The sequence below is a fragment of the Haliotis rufescens genome, unplaced genomic scaffold (assembly GCF_023055435.1).
Source record: "Haliotis rufescens isolate VD_foot unplaced genomic scaffold, xgHalRufe1.0.p SCAF_5, whole genome shotgun sequence".
Classification (NCBI taxonomy): Eukaryota; Metazoa; Mollusca; class Gastropoda; order Lepetellida; family Haliotidae; genus Haliotis; species Haliotis rufescens.
The window spans coordinates 9673874-9691009 of record NW_025964223.1 but is presented as its reverse complement, the minus strand read 5'-3'; the positions used below and the strand labels follow the sequence as shown (position 1 = coordinate 9691009).

The following is a 17136-nucleotide window of genomic DNA, read 5'->3' as shown; positions in this document are numbered from 1 at the left end:
TGCAGTTTTTATTAGATCATATATTAAGATCTTCACATGCACATACAGTTGTATTCGTACATTGAATTGGTCTTAGCATCATTCGTGATTGTGCATGCCCTATTTTCTAGGTTCTTGGTTTGCTGATTGAGCATGCTCTGTCTGCCATAATTTGAAAGAGCGTCACACGACTGTTGTTCAGGAGTTGTTAGCTCAAGGTTACAAAATTTATGGCCTCTGTAAAGCTTTCAAATGTTTTATGGTAGACATGTGTAGGGCATTTCAAAATGTGACACACCAGTGACAAAAACTGTGATAACATTTGATATATTTTACATCTGTATTCAAGTAGATATATTAAGATGACTTTCAGAGGGGAGCATGGCCACGTGGTAGAGTCTTGGGAGGAAGCAGCCAGTTAAACTATATGCAGTATGTCAGAGGGCATCGTCATGACTACGACAGCTGGGCAGCCAGTGGCAGTGAGGGGTGGAGTTACGAAGATGTTCTCCCGTACTTTAAAAAGTCGGAAGACATACAAATTGATAGATTAAAAAATTCAGGTAACTATAAAACTATATACATCATTTACATTTCGCATGTCGATATTATCACCACGTGCATTTCATTATCACTGGGCTTAAAAGGCTAAATACGTGTGACAATTATATGAATGGATCACTGAAAATCACTGATGACACCAGGTGTTCACGAAAGAGTAAGCATGTTCGGCCCTACCGGTGGCATCCGACGCACACATAATTTGCATAAAAACAGTAAGTGATTGTGCACTTGTGAAAATATCACTTCTCTATTGCTGAGTGCGGCGTGAAACGAAAAACCAACAAAACAAACCTCTTTTAGGTGAAGATAGCTGACTCAAATTCGGATGAGACAAAGAGTAAACATAAAACCAAAAGTACTTTACTCGTTGGCTGACTTTGTCGATGCATTTAATCGATCAAATTTGCGTGATTCGATGCTCATGATGTCAATCACTGGATTGTCTGGTCCAGACTCGATTATTTACAGACCGCCGTCATATAGCTGGAATATTGCTGAGTGCGGCGTTAAGCAACCAACCAACATAAACAGAAGAATAGGTCTTCAGCAACCCATGCTTGCCGTAATAGGCGACTGTGCTTGTCGTAAGAGGCGACTAACGGGATGGGGATTGGTTGATGCATGTCATCGTATCCCAATTGCGTAGACCGATGCATATGATGTCAGTCACTGGATTGTCTGGTCCAGACTCGATTATTTTACACACCGCCGTCACATATGTTGAATACTGCCGATTGCGGCAATGAATAGTAAACCAACAAATAAACGTAAATAGCAGGGGAAGATGCATTGTGCTTTCTTTTTGTTTGTACTGAGATCAATAAAAACTTCAAAAATCGCCGTTACTAAATTTACGCTGCTTTTTCTTGGGTTTCCCGCTTTTCCCGCTTTTCATGAGAGTTGACAGTGTGTGAAAGATTTTTGTTTGTTATCGAGACATACCATATCCTTCTTACTCATCATCATTTTCAAGAATACCATGGCCGGGGAGGCCCACTGACTGTGACGGAAGTGAACGCAATACCCGTCGCTGACTTCTTCGTCAAGGCGGGAATTGAACTCGGGTTCAAGGAAGTAGACTACAACGGCGAAAATCAGGAAGGCAAGTTTATGTGCGAAGGAGCGTACGTGTGCGTGGAGTTTGTCTGTGTCTGCATGCGTTCGTTTTTGTCTTTGTGCAGTGTAGCTATGTGCGTGTTTGTCAGTTTTGTGTGTCTTTGCTGTTCCTGAGAGTCTTTTTCCACCTGTAGGTTTATGTGGTTCTGCGTCTGCCTTCCTGTCTGTCTGGGTGTCACCCTGTCGGTTGTGTGTGTATATGTCAGTCTGTCAGTTTGGCGAGTCTCTATTAGATCTACTATTTAAATAGTACGGAAGAAATCGCCTGACTCAACCACCCTCAACAACCTTTGAATTACATCTGGAGCACCCTATTGATGGAATTCTGCTCATGACGGTTTTGCTTCGAATATTTTCATAGTCCTGTAGTAAGGCAAAGGCACGTTGTAATACGTTATTAATGCCAACTGTAATTGTTTCAGGATTTAGTAGATCTCAGGCTTCAATCAGGAATGGCGAACGTATGAGCACATCCAAGGCGTTCCTGTGGCCAGTGATAGACAGACCCAACCTGCACGTCCTGGCCAACAGTCACGTCACGAAGGTAGTGTACTTCACCCGTCCACATTCCTCTAGGTTACGCATTCGTACATACATCACTCATCAGTTCAGTACTGAGTTTGGTCAATTGTTTTCACCAGGTAATGATAAACAAGAAGATGGCAGATGGTGTCGAGTATGTCAAAGATGGCCGCCTGTACAGAGTTCGTGCTTCAAGGGAGGTAATCTTGTCAGCTGGTGCAATTGGATCGCCACAGCTGCTGTTGCTGTCAGGGATCGGGCCAAAGAAACACTTGGAGGAGATGAAGGTGAGAACTGAGCATCGATCTCTTTATGCAGTTTATGTCTAATTTAAATTAGTACATCGGATTGCTGTTCTCTCTAGAAACATCACAGATGTAAGTTTATCTAAAAGGAGAATCGACTGTACGATTCCTACTTTTTCCTGAGCATGTGTATATGAAGCGCTGTCAAAACGTGATGATACCAGGTGTTCGTGAAAAGGTGAGCCTTTTCTGACAGAAGAGAATTGAACAAGAAAAGACGTATGAGGAATGACGACGTTAATATACTGAACAGTTTTGTTACACATGATGACCGTTAGACTTGAACATTGCATACTATTGTAGATGTATGTGTGTTACGTCTAATGCCGCAATGAGCACATCCACGATCATCTAGTATAGTATATCTCCATTCTGTAATGATTAATAACCTGGACCCATTCACCACATGTTTCGGAAGCGATGTTGCCATCTCCTGCCCTGTCACTAACCTATGAGTGCAAATTGAAAGAACGGCTACTTTATGCTCTTTAGCCAACTCATGCGACTGAGTTGTGTCAGATTAAATAACAATTTATTTGTTAAGTGTGAGATTTTGCTCCATACTTTGTACGTGGAACGTGAAAAAGATTCATATAAATTCTTTAATTACTTCTTAAAGAAAGACATGCCTCATCTTCTGTTCTAAAAGTACCAATTGCCAATTCATGTTGTAGATTACTACTATTGTGTTAAAGAACGAACATACAACATATATTTCTTTTTCATTGTCCCCATTTTTCCAACTGTGTCTTCCCGTTCTCAGGGAACTAATGTTTGAATCTGGCGATAACTGACCATATCATTTGAAATAGCCGCTTTCTCCCAGTTATATTCGTTACAGCCTCTTGCCTTGATTGACAGGTCCTATGATCATTGTTTGGATCCCACTCTCCGTTAATCGGCTACTGCCTTTGTAGGCTGTCAAGTTATGTGCATAAATTAAACAATCACCTTATTCATGTCACGCCACACTAGGTATTCCTACAACTGGAATGTTTATCAATGTCGTCTTTTTTGTCTGCTTTGATATATACACCTGTTTTTTGTAAAACTATTGTAGATAAAACATGCTTCCGTTGTCGAATTTACACGGATGCATACAATTTGCACATCGGTTTTTCGATTCATACCTTAATGAACCGAAAATAATACACAGTCATTCCTTAAGATTACTAAAGTCCCAAGTGTGTTATAGAATGAAAACAACACTTATATTTCTTCATGAGGATTCTGGATTAGAATAGATCGCCAGCAACCTATGCTGGTCTTAAGAAGTGACTTACCGATTCACCGACAACTCAAATACACAAATACGATCAGCTTTCATCATCCCTTGTGTTCAACAAGTCTCACTTTCTGATTTCTAATGCCAGAGAACCAGTAACTTCCATACTTATTAGTACAGGGGTGCTATGACTTATTGTCCTTTCTTTGCATGTGTTTCTGACGGGTTTGTGATGGGTGCCACTGGTGGGGCGATATACGCTTACCTTTCCGCGAACACATAGTGTCACCACTCTATGATGTTCTTATAAACACGTGCTTAGGAATTGGTCGGAATCGCACAGTGGACTAGTGTGATTTCTTATATTTTTTACTTATCCTGCATTACTCCTTAATGCATTCACTGCTTACCTTAAAACAACTAGAAGGACAGCGCAACCGCGAAGGTCCTGGGTGAAGAAATAAAGTCGTGTTCTGAAGTCCCAATTACTGACCTTTACGTCGCTGCCTGTGACCTTGATGACACCTAAGGTCATCTTCTCTTCACTGCTTGTCGCAGTACAGCAAGGACATGTCCCAGCGGAGCTCTCCTTTTGGATTAATTGAGACCTTCAGTGTTCGTTTACAATCCTAAAATTGATCTGTGATAGGTGATGTATTCTTTTCATATACTTTCCCCATGTCGTGTAGTTTTATGTGAATTAATTAGGCGTGAAAAGACTCTTGTGACTTCCCGCCACATATTTGTTTTTTGCCGCTATTTTGAATTGTGTTACAATCGTTTGCCTGCAAAGGTATTCAAATTGTTTACAATTCTCAGCTACATATGTATAACATTCTTGTGTTCTTAAATTCTACTAGCTTTGGCGTAACATTGAGTTGCGTACATATAAATTATTTTATCATATACTGGGTAGATTTCCCGGCAGGATAAAGCCAACGGATAAAAACGATATCAGTTGGGGTCATATGCGGATAGAGATGCAAATATCAAAGGTCAAGTAGGACTACTTTCACTGTTTATAAACAAACATGGCGTCGCCCTCGTTATTCGGCGATCGAGTCAGAAATAACTATCGGGAATCTGGATAAACTACAGGGATAATTGCTATCATTATCAAAAGAACAGTCTAATATACTGAAAATCAGTGTCTAAAAACTGTGACGTAGCTAAGGCATTTTATAAATTTTGGCAACTAAATTTCGAAACAATTTTGCGAGGGTATGAGGCCTAGCCAAGCAGGATCAGTAGCCATATCTGTGCTTGTATACCTCTGCGGCTTGAAACCATCTCCACAAATTAAAATAGTTGGATTTGGCCGAAACATGTTTGAATTGTTACCTTGTTTCGTTTTGTCGCTGTGTGTACATCTGACAACACTTCTTAACGTTATGACAGGACAGACCGACTGTCAAACGTCTGACCGTGGCCGTGACGTCTCATAGACTAGGGTTAGAGTAGCTTCCCTTCGACAAAGGACAGTTACTCTAGCGGACAGACCGATGGATTGCCGCGAAAGGCAATTAAAAACAACTGTTGTTTTGCGTATATGTTGCTTCGCCACTGTATAAGAAACAGATTTTGGTTGGAACTATATTGGCTGCTGCCACTGTCCGACTGACATATCACTTACCCTGTGACGTAATAAATATTAATGCGCGCATTCCAGGAAAACTCGCAATGTTTCGGTAATGTTTGTGAGAGAGAGAAAAAAGCACAGAATTAAAAAATGACATATGATAAGAGGTTATCACGCTGGTGTGTTTGGGGATGGTAAATATCCTGTATTAGGAATAAACACTGTGTATTTAGCTCGCCAAGGCTCGCTAAATATAATGTTTATTCCTAATGCACGATATTTACCATCCCCAAACACACTCGCGTGATAACCTCTATGTATACATTTTCAACTCGTTCAAAATATGTTTGCCGATAGATTGATATCAAATCTACGGCTTTCTTCCAGTCCCGCTTCGTCAACAATTCTTTAATTGCGTACCTATGTTTGCGCGATAGTATTATTGTCGTGGAAAAAATCTTATCATTCACGTCGGTTGTCCTACACGCATATGTGTTCGCCAAAATCCAAAAGTAAATAGCTTTGGTTTACATTGAGTTGCGTATATACAAATATTGTATACACTTTCAACTCGTAATTTGCCGATAGATTATTGTTCAATTCTACGGCCTTCTTCCAGTACAGTCTCATCAACAATGGTTTAATTGCATAACTTATGCTTGAGCTTTGTAGTAATTGTCGTTGTTTGGTTTGCACGCAGATGTGCTCTCAAAACTCTAAATGTAAATAGCCTTGGTTTACATTGAGTTGCGTATATAAAAATATTGTATACCCTTGCAACTCGTATTTTTGCGAATAGATTATTGTTCAATTCTACGGCATTCTTCCCGTACCATTTCTTCAAAAATGGTTTATTTCTGAAACTTATGTTTGCGTGTTATACATATTGTCGTAGATGTGCCCGCCAAATTCTAAATGTAATTTTTGTATAAATCTCTCTCAAACGAGTTTTACAATATAAAAGCAGGTTACTCACAATCATATTTTGCAGTAATCCCGTCGTGAGACGAGAGGAATGTTACAATCGCGGAATAGCGAAGGACATGGTTCGGTCATAACCACCCAGCCGTTATTATCGGCAGGTAATATGACGCCCGTAACTGTGACTGCAGAAGTACACTCTCCACCGAAATCAACAATACCGGAGGATTTTGTGAGTATCGTAACTGCGCCTTTTTTTCAGCCGCCAGACACATTCAGATATGTTAAATCTGTGACGTCGGCGACAGCACCAGCGTCTCAAGATGCTATGATAGGGGTAGCATAGCAAGCCATGGTCCAGTCAATACCTTTGAGCTTTGTGTCTCAATTACCTGCGCCGAGCGCAGCGCCTGACTTCTACCCAGGCGCCTCTATTACGCAACCGACGCACGATCAGCTTAGCACTTTTCCAACATATCCAGCGCAGCAGATGTACGCTCAGGCGTCAACACCGTTCCCGTACGCTAACTGGACAATGGTCCAAGCGCTTCTACAATGATCCAGTCATCACCGATGACCCTAGTCTCACAGACCTGCGCTGATCGCAGCGTCTTGCGTACCAATCAAGGTCTCTACAATGACGTCAGTCAAAGGTTACACAACATCCTTGGCACAAATGTAAGCGACTACATCTGCGCCTAACGTATGCCAAATACCAAATGTGTTTTCTGGTACAGCATATATCGCTGGGCAGCAAGGAGGGTAACATCCCCACATGACTCCTTATCTAGGCGGGTCATCAAAGCCTGCTGATAGGGTAGGTACTACGCACCGGAGCAGATCACCGGCTTAGCACAAATACCAGATTAGGTAGCAGACCGTCTCGTGTCAGTGACGCCCTCCCCTGGTAACGGGGTAAATAAGAGGGACACCACGAGGTCATTGGAGGAAGACTTCTCCAAACTCACATTTGCTCCGTCGTTTAAGACACGAACATCGTCAATGTTTGTGGTGGGTCAGGATCTATCAGAGGATAAGCCTATCTGATCAGATCACTTCCAAACTATGATGATTTTCCTGCAGCGTCAGATTGACCACAGGAAAATTCATCTTGAGACCACCCTGACGGAGATTACCGTTACAACCAGTCTTTACAGTGTTTTCAACTGAGATTCTGGTTTCAAGGGCAGGCTGCTACGTCAACCTTGGTCATCTACTCCCCTGTTCAATGAACAGATCGCAGACACGCACGCCAAGTTCCCAAAACGCTTTGAATGACACTGTGCTCAAGACTCTAGAGCACGTCTCTTTTAGTCTATCCCAGTCTATCTACGTCAGCCAATTATAAGCCTAGACGCGCGTCTCTCAAGGAAGACCAGTATTCCCTTACTGGGAAAGGGCGTGGCACAGACAAGTCTCAAGGACGATTACGTACTCATCGTATTATATCATGGTTTCCGTATACACAAAGAGGTAACCCCACCGTTGACCACAGTTTGGTTTGGAAAATCCAACATAGACATACTGTTGGTGAGAACAGCTGTAGAGTTGGTTCACAACCCAGTCTTTACACCGGGGTTTTATCCTCACATCTGCCTGGTACCCATGAAGGACCCAGACAAGATGAGAATGATCCACAATCTCTCAGTGTTCAACGAACGTTATCTTAAACGTCCACATTATTGCCGCCTCACCACGTTGAGAACTCTCATAATCAACATCAATACGTTTGATTCTTGGTCAGTGTCGACTATCCATCCCAACCGTAGACTCCTCAGGTCCAGTTCAGTGGGGTTCACTACCAATGGATAGTGTTTCCCATTTGACATGTCAGTGACCCTTGGCTATTTACAGGAGTAATGAAGCCAATAACTGCGTATCTACACTTGACGAACACTTGTTTCGAGTCGTAGATGGAGGACGATCTTCTGTGTTATCAACACATGTCAACGTTAGTACGCCACCGGGAATTCACCAGGCAGACGGCTACTATTTCTTTTTAACTGGGATGGATAATCAACGAAGCGAAGTCGGGAGTTATCTCCTTCCTATTGGCTCCAGTTCATAGGAGGCCTGTTCCAGACAGACCAGGATCTCCTATTTGTACCGAGGGACAGATGGCAGAAGTTTCTAAGCCTGTTGTCATCTGCTCAACACCAACCATACATGCTTTGCCAAAGGCAAGTGTTGCTAGGGTTACTCACCTCGGTACAGGACTTAACTAGCATGGGCCACTTACAACTGCAACATCAGGAGTCAGGATCCTATCAAGGCCATCACTCTACCGGCTAAACTCAATTGGTGGCGTTGAATGTCTTCGGAGTCTCTTTATTCAGGTTTTCCCCGAATATACACCTGTTCGTTGACGCTCCCCATCGGGTGGGGTATTCACTTACAAGACCAGATGACCTCAGGGCTATGGTCCAGTGCTCAGTGAAAGTGGCATATAAACAACTTGGAGTTGGAAGCTTTAATTCTGGCCATACCACTTTGGCAGTATCATGTCCAGACAGGGTGGCTCCCACCTAGTGGAAACTTCTCACAGAAACATTCCAGTTACTGCTTCAGAAGTTCAGGCAACCAAACTTTGACTTGTTTCTTACTTGCCTAGAGCACCAACTCAGGCCATATATCTCCCCGTTACCGGATATGCAGACTTGGGCAGTGGACGAGTTCAGTATCCCTTGGTAAGGGCTAAAAGCACACACTTTTCTGCCATCAGTTTTATTTCCCAAGGTGATACAGGGGATCAAAGAGACACGGTATCTTGCTCTCACCTTGGTCGCGCCCTGGTGACCGGCGAGAGGATGGTTCGTCAAGCTCAGAAAAATCTAGCTGAAGACGGTCCACGACCCCTCCCACAGTGGTCCAACCTACTCATCCGGCCTCACAGCAAATTGCCTCACCCAACGTCTGCACGCATGGTTCGTCTTTAAAAGGCGTTTAAGTGCGAAGGGATATTTCGACACGGGCAGCAAAGCTATAGCTTTAGTTCATCGTTCCTCTCCCAGAGGACTATCATTTGGGGATCATTTGAGACTTTTTACAAGGCAAAAGAATCAAGACCCTACGATTGCGTCACAACAATTCCTAGCGGAATTCCTCCTACATTTGCTACCCAAAGACACTTGGAACTACAAGGTAGCACCATTACTATGTAATTGGCTGCACTTAACTCAGGGTTGGCTGTCCCGGAAAATCACAAGGTGATTAAGGTCACGGAACTACAGGCCCTATTACGCTCATTCAGGCTTTCGGATCAGAAGGCCAAGTTCCGCCCACCTGCTTGGGACTTGAACATGGTACTTCGAGGCCCCCCTTTGAGACCCTCTATGCATCCTCATTTTATGACCTCACCAAGAAAATAATGGTTTCTCTTGGCATTAGCTATGGCAGCATGGGTGAGCAAACTACATCTGATTAACACCTCCCGGGTCCGTTTTGAGCATGGGACGCACGGAGCGGTACATCTCAGGTTATGCTAGGATTTTATTGCTAAAATCTACTACCATTGCAACCCGACCGTTCCTTCACCATCCCACCAATATCGGTTATTGTGGGAGCCGTACATGAAGGTGAATTTCTTCTGGGGTCGGTGCGAGCAGTTCGAGTTTTCATTCGCCGCTCCAAGACTAGGCGTGGTTCGAGGAAGCGGTTATTTATACCCGTGTTTACTACGTCCACGACCGAAGTTAGTCGCAAACACCATATCTCTATGGTTACGTGCAGTAATCCTGCAGGCCTACGAGATCGCCAAAACGTAATCCGCGGAGAGCGAATTACCCTCACGATCTCAGGGTGTTAGCCTTACCATGGCTCAACACGGCAATTGTTTTATTGGAACAATCACGGAAGGATATTTCTAGAGGTTCGACACAGGTTTACGTTAGTCATTATCTTCGCGTTGTGGCTCTCGAGGATGTCGAAGGCGTGCGAAGTTGGACCCTCTGGTTGTAACGCAGCAGGTTACCAACCCCTGACGCAAATAATGAACTCGTCCTATACAGAGCCAATCTACTTCCATGTGCAGTCACTCAGTCGCCGCCAGTGGAAGAATATTAGACAATCTTGTTTGTGAACGACGGCTCTATGACGTAGTAAGTAAAGAATTAGTTGATTAGCTATCATTTTCTTTAATACTAAGTATGTATTGGGAATATCTCTTTAATTCCTATGTTCAATCTTTTTTTATCCTATTTTTAACAACCGTAATGGCGTTTTTTCTGAACTTTTCTGCTTCAAGGTTTATCGACCAACTTGTGTCATATTGAAGGGTGTGAATTATTGAGGTTTCTGTATTCTGAATGTTGACCCACCTCCAAACCGTCCGACACAGACGCATTAAGGAGTAATGCAGGATAAGTAAAAAATTTAGTAAAATCTAAATATTTTTTTTACATGTGTATACTTATCCTGCATTACTACGTTTAAGGCCCACCCGTCGCAAGACTTGCGGCTTCACTTTGGCTTCAGAAACCTCAAAAGTATGTTTTTCTAAGAGCTTGGGCGACAGGCAGAGCTGTGAAGATGACCTTAGGTGTCATCAAGGTCACAGGATAGCCACGATAAGGTCAGTAATTGGGACATCAGAACTTTATTTCTTCACCCAGGACCTTCCTTCTAGTTATCGTAAGGTAAGCAGTGAAATCGTTAAGAAGTTATGCAGGATAAGTATACAAATGTAAAAAATATTTAGATTTTACAAAATTATTGAAATAGTTTTGTCGTGTGTACTTCAATATACAGATTCCAGTTCACGCTAGCCTCCCAGTTGGTGACAGCTTACAGGATCACATGTTCGTCACCATGGTATCGAAGATTCAGAAGCCTATTTCCCTCACGACAAAGAAGTTAGAGTCAACCCTTACTTCAATCGAATATCGTGCATTAAAATCAGGTAAGTAATATTTGCCTCAAGGCGCGTATTTTCCTGAACATTTTAAACTTTTTTTCATCAAACACTTTTATCACAAAAAACACATGTTCCCATTTTTTACGAATTCTCTATGGCAGGTCAACGAATTCGAATCTACTAACGTCATACGTTAACGGACGTTTACGGACGTTTGTTGTTTAACTCTTCACTCAGTAATATTCCATCAATTTGACGACGGTCTGTGAATAATCGACAACCCAGTGATTGATATCATAAGCATCAATCTACACAATTGGAATAAGATGTCATGCACCAAGTCACCGAGCCTGACCACATCATCCCGTTAGTCGCCTCTAATGACGAGCATGGATCCTTAGTGGTTCTGATTGGATAAGATCGGGTATTCCAATTAATGTATATTGGTCATAGTGTGCTATAATATCCAAGAAGAAAGAATTTAAAACAAGAACGTTCCAACAGCTTTGTCAGCATGGTATCATAATTCATAATACACTAGTATTACATTATAATATGGTCCATTTTACTGAATGTTGTCTTCTTTCTCGTCATAGTATGAGCACCAAAACGTCTGTACGCACAACGCGGATTGATGAGCAATACTTGAGATGAGTTCGCATGCTCGCATGTTCGCATGCTCGCATGCTCATTTAGTACAATGAGCCCAAGTCACTACAACGACAGAAACTCAGTTCTTCAGTTCCTTTGGTTGAAAGCTTAATCACTGGCAACAAACGTCGTTGTCTTTATCCAAGTCCATGTATAAATAGCTGAAAATTGTTACTTGGCTTAATTACGAGGTTGAGAGGTGGTTGTGAACATGTTGTAACTGTCTGTATAAGCACGGGGCGATCCAAACAGCGGTTTTGGTCGATGTCTTCTTGGAAATCTTTGCTGTTATGTGTGAATAGGGAGAACAGAACACCTGATGGTTCTATATGTATTGGAAAACAACATCTTCTGTGATTCTTTTCAACCAGCAATTGTACAAAGTACACTTCTTTTCAGTTTTTGTTTCTTGAATGTACCGCTGTCAACATCTCCAAAGAACAGGCCGGAATTTTTTGTTGACGATCCTATTTTTACGTGGGTGCAACAGGAGCCTCAGTAGACATTTTTTTCATTTCTTCAATTTCTGCATTGTTATAAGTGAAGGTTTCCTCGAGTTCTGAAAACACCGAGGTCGAAAGTAGTCTTCTTGAGAACATCATGGTTGAAGGGATATATTCCACATTTCGGGAAAGAACACTGCAAGAAGTAAATGCAGCACGATCAGCCTTGGAAGCCAAGCTATATGCTGAATACTCGTCGACACCCGAGGTTGCATTCTGACATGTATTTGTGATGCAGGTTATAAAAAATCCTTTGAATAGGACCGGCAATACCAACAGGATGATATTTATCTCGTTGTCCTGCCTAATGAAAGAAACCGTGATGTGGGCAATATATCCATTATAAGTAAAAGCGAGGAGATGTTGTCCATAGTTATAAGTATCTCTGTTGTAGTTTCAGAGATTTTCGACAATATCGTACAAGTTGTAAAATGAAGACACCAAAGGCTGGAGCTATTGGAATATTGCTCAACATAAGGGAAAGTTGACCTTTGAATACATCCCTTATTTCATACAGTCTTGTGGATAACTTTGTTTAGTGTAATGGTTTCATTGTCTCTTTAGTTCAATTTCAGGATGGTAAATAAGAAGAGAGGAATTGCCTATTTGAATATTATTGGCCAATAGCCAAACATCGGTATACCTGAATATTAATGTGTGTTGAGTTTGCCAATGCGAGCAGAAATTCCGATTCAAATGCATTACGGAAATATATCAACAAGGAGGGAAGCACAGTTTGTGCCATTGGGGGAAACCTCGTTTTTGAAAAAAACTTCTGATCTCCAAATTTCACATTGATGGTATCAATGAGGTCAAATCCAGCATTTCATTGATTTTTTTTTCTCAGAGGTGAGGTGAACTGCAGTATGATATCTCAGTCCGAAGTTATACAAGTAATCACGCACGCACGCACACGGGTGGTTTTTAAGTGCAATAATCTGGATTTTTACAATTTTGCTTACTTTTTTATAACCAATTCACCTCACCTCCTCTGACATTTGCTTTCATTTCTGACATACTGTAATGAACCTTTGAAGAAAGAGATGGAAATTTATTTTTATGATCACCACGTTTTGATAATTGTCCCATGGATCTAAGAATACATTTTCTCGTTTGGGTGAGTGATGTACAAAGTTGGAAAATCAAGTGTTTAACAATTGAGCTTAGTTCTTTTCTGCAATTGCTAAAAGTCAAAAGCAAAATTTTTGAGTCTTTGAGAATTGATTTGATATGAAAATCACCTGTATCGAATATTTCTGAGAATATAACAAAATTCATTCCTTGTTTGTATCAAGGATTATGGTTAATCTTTGACATCGGGCAATTTGCTGGACCAAGCAATTTTGGTGTCGGATATTGGAATCCAGTAGAAATAGGAATGGGCATTTTTATATGTGCAGTAGTCGTTCAGCTCATTCTTAGCAAATTGGTTCGTTATATACCTTTAAAGTACATGACTGTTGGCCCATCTTGAACAAATTACAGTCCCAGACATTCCAAGTATGTAGTCTCTCTGGTTCGCTAGACTGCTATTCTCCTCATAAGATAGAAATGGTGAAGGTCAAGACTTTAAAGCATTTATTGTCAAGATACCCCTTGATTCTATGAAGTGAAGTTAAAAGTGAGTGAGTGAGTGAGTGAGTTGGGTTTAGCTCCGCTTTTCACATTATTCTAGTCATATCATGGCGTTAAAGTTAAAAGTTGCTTTGCAGACTGGAATACCATCTTGACAGCAACACATGCTTTACTTTTACGTTCAGAAGTGTAATTCCGATATCAATCCTTTTCATGTTTTGCAGGAAAAGAAAAAAGTAACATTATAAAAAAACTAAGGAAATGCAAACATATATCTGTTAAAAAGAGTGGCCCAAAAGATTTCCATCCTTTCGACTGAAAAGTAAATATGAAGACCATGATGCGCCAAATCGTCGCTGATTTAAATAAGCTGACTCTTTTTATGCTGACATTTATATTTAAGGTATGTCAGACAAGTTTCCAGTTGCAACTTCTTTATAACTCAAGATAAACATGGTCGTCTACAAACGTGTGGCGTCCAAAACATGATCTGAGGATACATTTTGTAGGCCGCCATGGTGAGGTTAAAATGTTGCTAACTGTTCAGCAAATCATTCCTTGAAGGTTCCAAAATCCGTGCATCGCGGCACACCTTCCTTAGTGGGTACTTGCTCAGCCACTAACAGCTTATAGCTTGCCTTTCACTGTAGGTCTTTTAACATCAAGCGGCGGTCTGGAAGCCATGGCGTTTGTGAAGACGAAATCCGACGAACCAAGTCCAGATGTTCAGCTTCAATGTGTCTGTGTTTCAATGGACAAAAGTCTGGCCCGTCTGTTTAATATTGACCAAAAGGTAAGAGTGCTTCATTTCCACAGGAATCACAATATGTTCCCAGTATCGATGGGCCCTGTCTTCGTCCTTTCTTCTTATCCAATTCTATAATGATACATGCATTAATGGCTGAGCAATGGACAAAAATGACATTTTTAACACGGTTGCCATGTGGCCAGCTTTACATATTTTTTATAATTAATTCTGTGGGTACTGTAAGAGCACCGTTGCTGTGGTCATCAATGAACAGGTTTCGGGGAAGATCGTATGGACGGACTACACACGCATACTGACACGACATAAACGCTCTTGTTTTGAAACGTCCCTTACCTTATATAACGATCACCTACTTCTTATTTAGATAGTTGCTCATTTCAACTGGACGTCTGATGAAGAAGGTTTCACAATCCTCCCAGCTTTACTCCGTCCAAAGAGCATGGGGACAATCCGCCTGAGAAGCACCAACCCGTTTGAGCATCCTATCATCGAGCCCAACTACCTGTCTCATCCCGATGACGTCAAGACTTTAGTTAGAGGTGAAAACAGTTCCAGTTATTAAGAACTTTCTAGGGCAGAGCAACTACTTTTAACAAAGACTCATTTTTTGGCTGGTAAACCAATCACTTTTAACAGAGTCATAATTCGGGTAAACCAACTACTGTTAATGGGGACATACTTCTGGTAAAGTAACAACTTTTACCAGGGACATTCTTTGGGTAAAGTGGCTACTTTTAACAGATACCTACTGCGAGCAAGGCACCATCTTTGTCTTTGGATCTAGTTGAGGCAACATCATTTATGAAGGATCATGTATATTTGTCCAACCAAAACTTCCTTCCACCTTCAAGCATGACAATGTAACATCCAGAACACAGTGAACATCAGGTTTCATCATTATAGATTTAGAATTAACGCTCACAATCTTTTACGAGTATGAATATCATCGATTTGTCAGTTCAAACTGTTTTTTGAACTACATAGAGACATGCTGAATTAATAACGCTTCGCTCCAAAAATATACCTTTGAATATCAAATGGATCAAAATTTAAAAGACATTTCTGTTCAACAGGTGTTCGCATGGTCCAGAAACTTCATCAGACAAAGGCATTCAAGGAAATAGGAGCCCAGCTTGAAGACACACCCTTCCCGACATGCAACACTATGAAGTATGACACTGATGAATACTGGGAGTGTTACATCCGGGCACTGGCTACAACAATCTACCATCCGACCACCACGTGCAAGATGGGAAAACCAAGCGACCCAACTACAGTGGTGGATCCTCAACTGAGGTGGGTGAATTTGGAAAACTTCAACTATTCTATGGCGTTTGTATAAATACAATCATGTTACATTGTGTTTTCACCAATCTAAAATGATTTCCAGGATTTGTTTGTCTACAGGTCAACTACATGTCTACTACCTTGAATATTTATAGCTCTGATCACATCAAAGACGAGCAACTTTCATGGACATTCAGCTTTATTATTTTAATCCTTTTTGGGGCGTTCCGTGCTTGACTGATTGACGTGGGTAAACTTGCCTTCGTGTTGTGTTGGTATTCAACATGTCTATTAGTTTGTAAATGTATTTAGAAAATAACAAACGTATCATAGCTCTGTTACCAAGCTGCCTGATAATAATCATCTTCCCGAGGCAAGGGAGTTAACTGACTATAAAAGTCCAGTTTCCACCCTTGCCGAACTAGGCTGGTATTATGGAGTTAAAGTTTGGCTGGACTAACGAGTCTGTGCATAGTTCAATCAAATCGCACAACGAAATTGAAATCTGGTTCGTGAACTGTAATGCAGAGTTCGGTCGATTGCAGGACTTGCAAAGCATTGGCACCACCAATTCGTTGTCATTAGATATTTTCCAAATCTATTCATGTCTTTAATCAAAGTGCTCACGTGATTTGATGCACTTCGCGATGTCAGACCCGTTTTATCAGAATATAGATCTTGATTATCGATCAGATCGTCTTGACTGGGCGCCGCCATTCTGTTTGAAAGCAAATGCAAGTTATACGAGATGAAGAATCTGATTGGTCAGTAGTTGTGTGCAGCGCTACAGAACCGCTCCTGGCTTCTGATTGGTCGGTGGGGTCACGTGACCTCTGATGAAGTCACTTCCGGTTGGGTGTGCGCAGGGCATGGTGGGTCATGCGTGCGCATCCAAGTTGACGGCATATCCGTTTCCGGTGGCGCGCGCATCCAATATGGCGGCACATCCGTTTCCGGTGGCGTGCGCACCTCCAAGAGGGCGTCACATCCGTTTCCGGGGAGGAGGGGAAAACTCAAAGAAGCGCTCGTACAAGGTGAAAAGATCAACCATTGAAAGAAGCGCGTAGAAAAAAAAAACGACGGCGACGGCGGCGGCTGCGGAGGGGGAGGGAGGAAGGCGGGAAGGGAGTCGGGTTCTTTGTTTTGTTTTGGTGGGTGTGTGGCGATGGCATGTGGAGATGATAGCTCACTGAGACAGCTTATCATACACAGTCGACGACTCTGCCACTTTGTTGCTAGGTTGACGTCATATCGGCGAAGGATCTTGCAACAACATTCCACAAGTCAT

General features: G+C 41.8%; 1 protein-coding gene across 2 annotated transcripts in view; it reads left to right on the top strand.

Annotated features, from left to right (window-relative positions):
- Positions 1 to 17136, top strand: part of LOC125373118 (glucose dehydrogenase [FAD, quinone]-like) — a 36056-nt gene that overhangs the window by 1546 nt on the left and 17374 nt on the right. For both annotated transcript variants that reach the window (XM_048383984.1, XM_048383985.1), the window contains exons 4-11: positions 353 to 542; positions 1517 to 1645; positions 2082 to 2203; positions 2301 to 2468; positions 10958 to 11108; positions 14443 to 14585; positions 14926 to 15100; positions 15635 to 15857. In XM_048383984.1, coding sequence (XP_048239941.1) covers positions 353 to 542; positions 1517 to 1645; positions 2082 to 2203; positions 2301 to 2468; positions 10958 to 11108; positions 14443 to 14585; positions 14926 to 15100; positions 15635 to 15857 — 1301 coding nt within the window. The remainder of the gene's footprint in view (positions 1 to 352; positions 543 to 1516; positions 1646 to 2081; positions 2204 to 2300; positions 2469 to 10957; positions 11109 to 14442; positions 14586 to 14925; positions 15101 to 15634; positions 15858 to 17136) is intronic.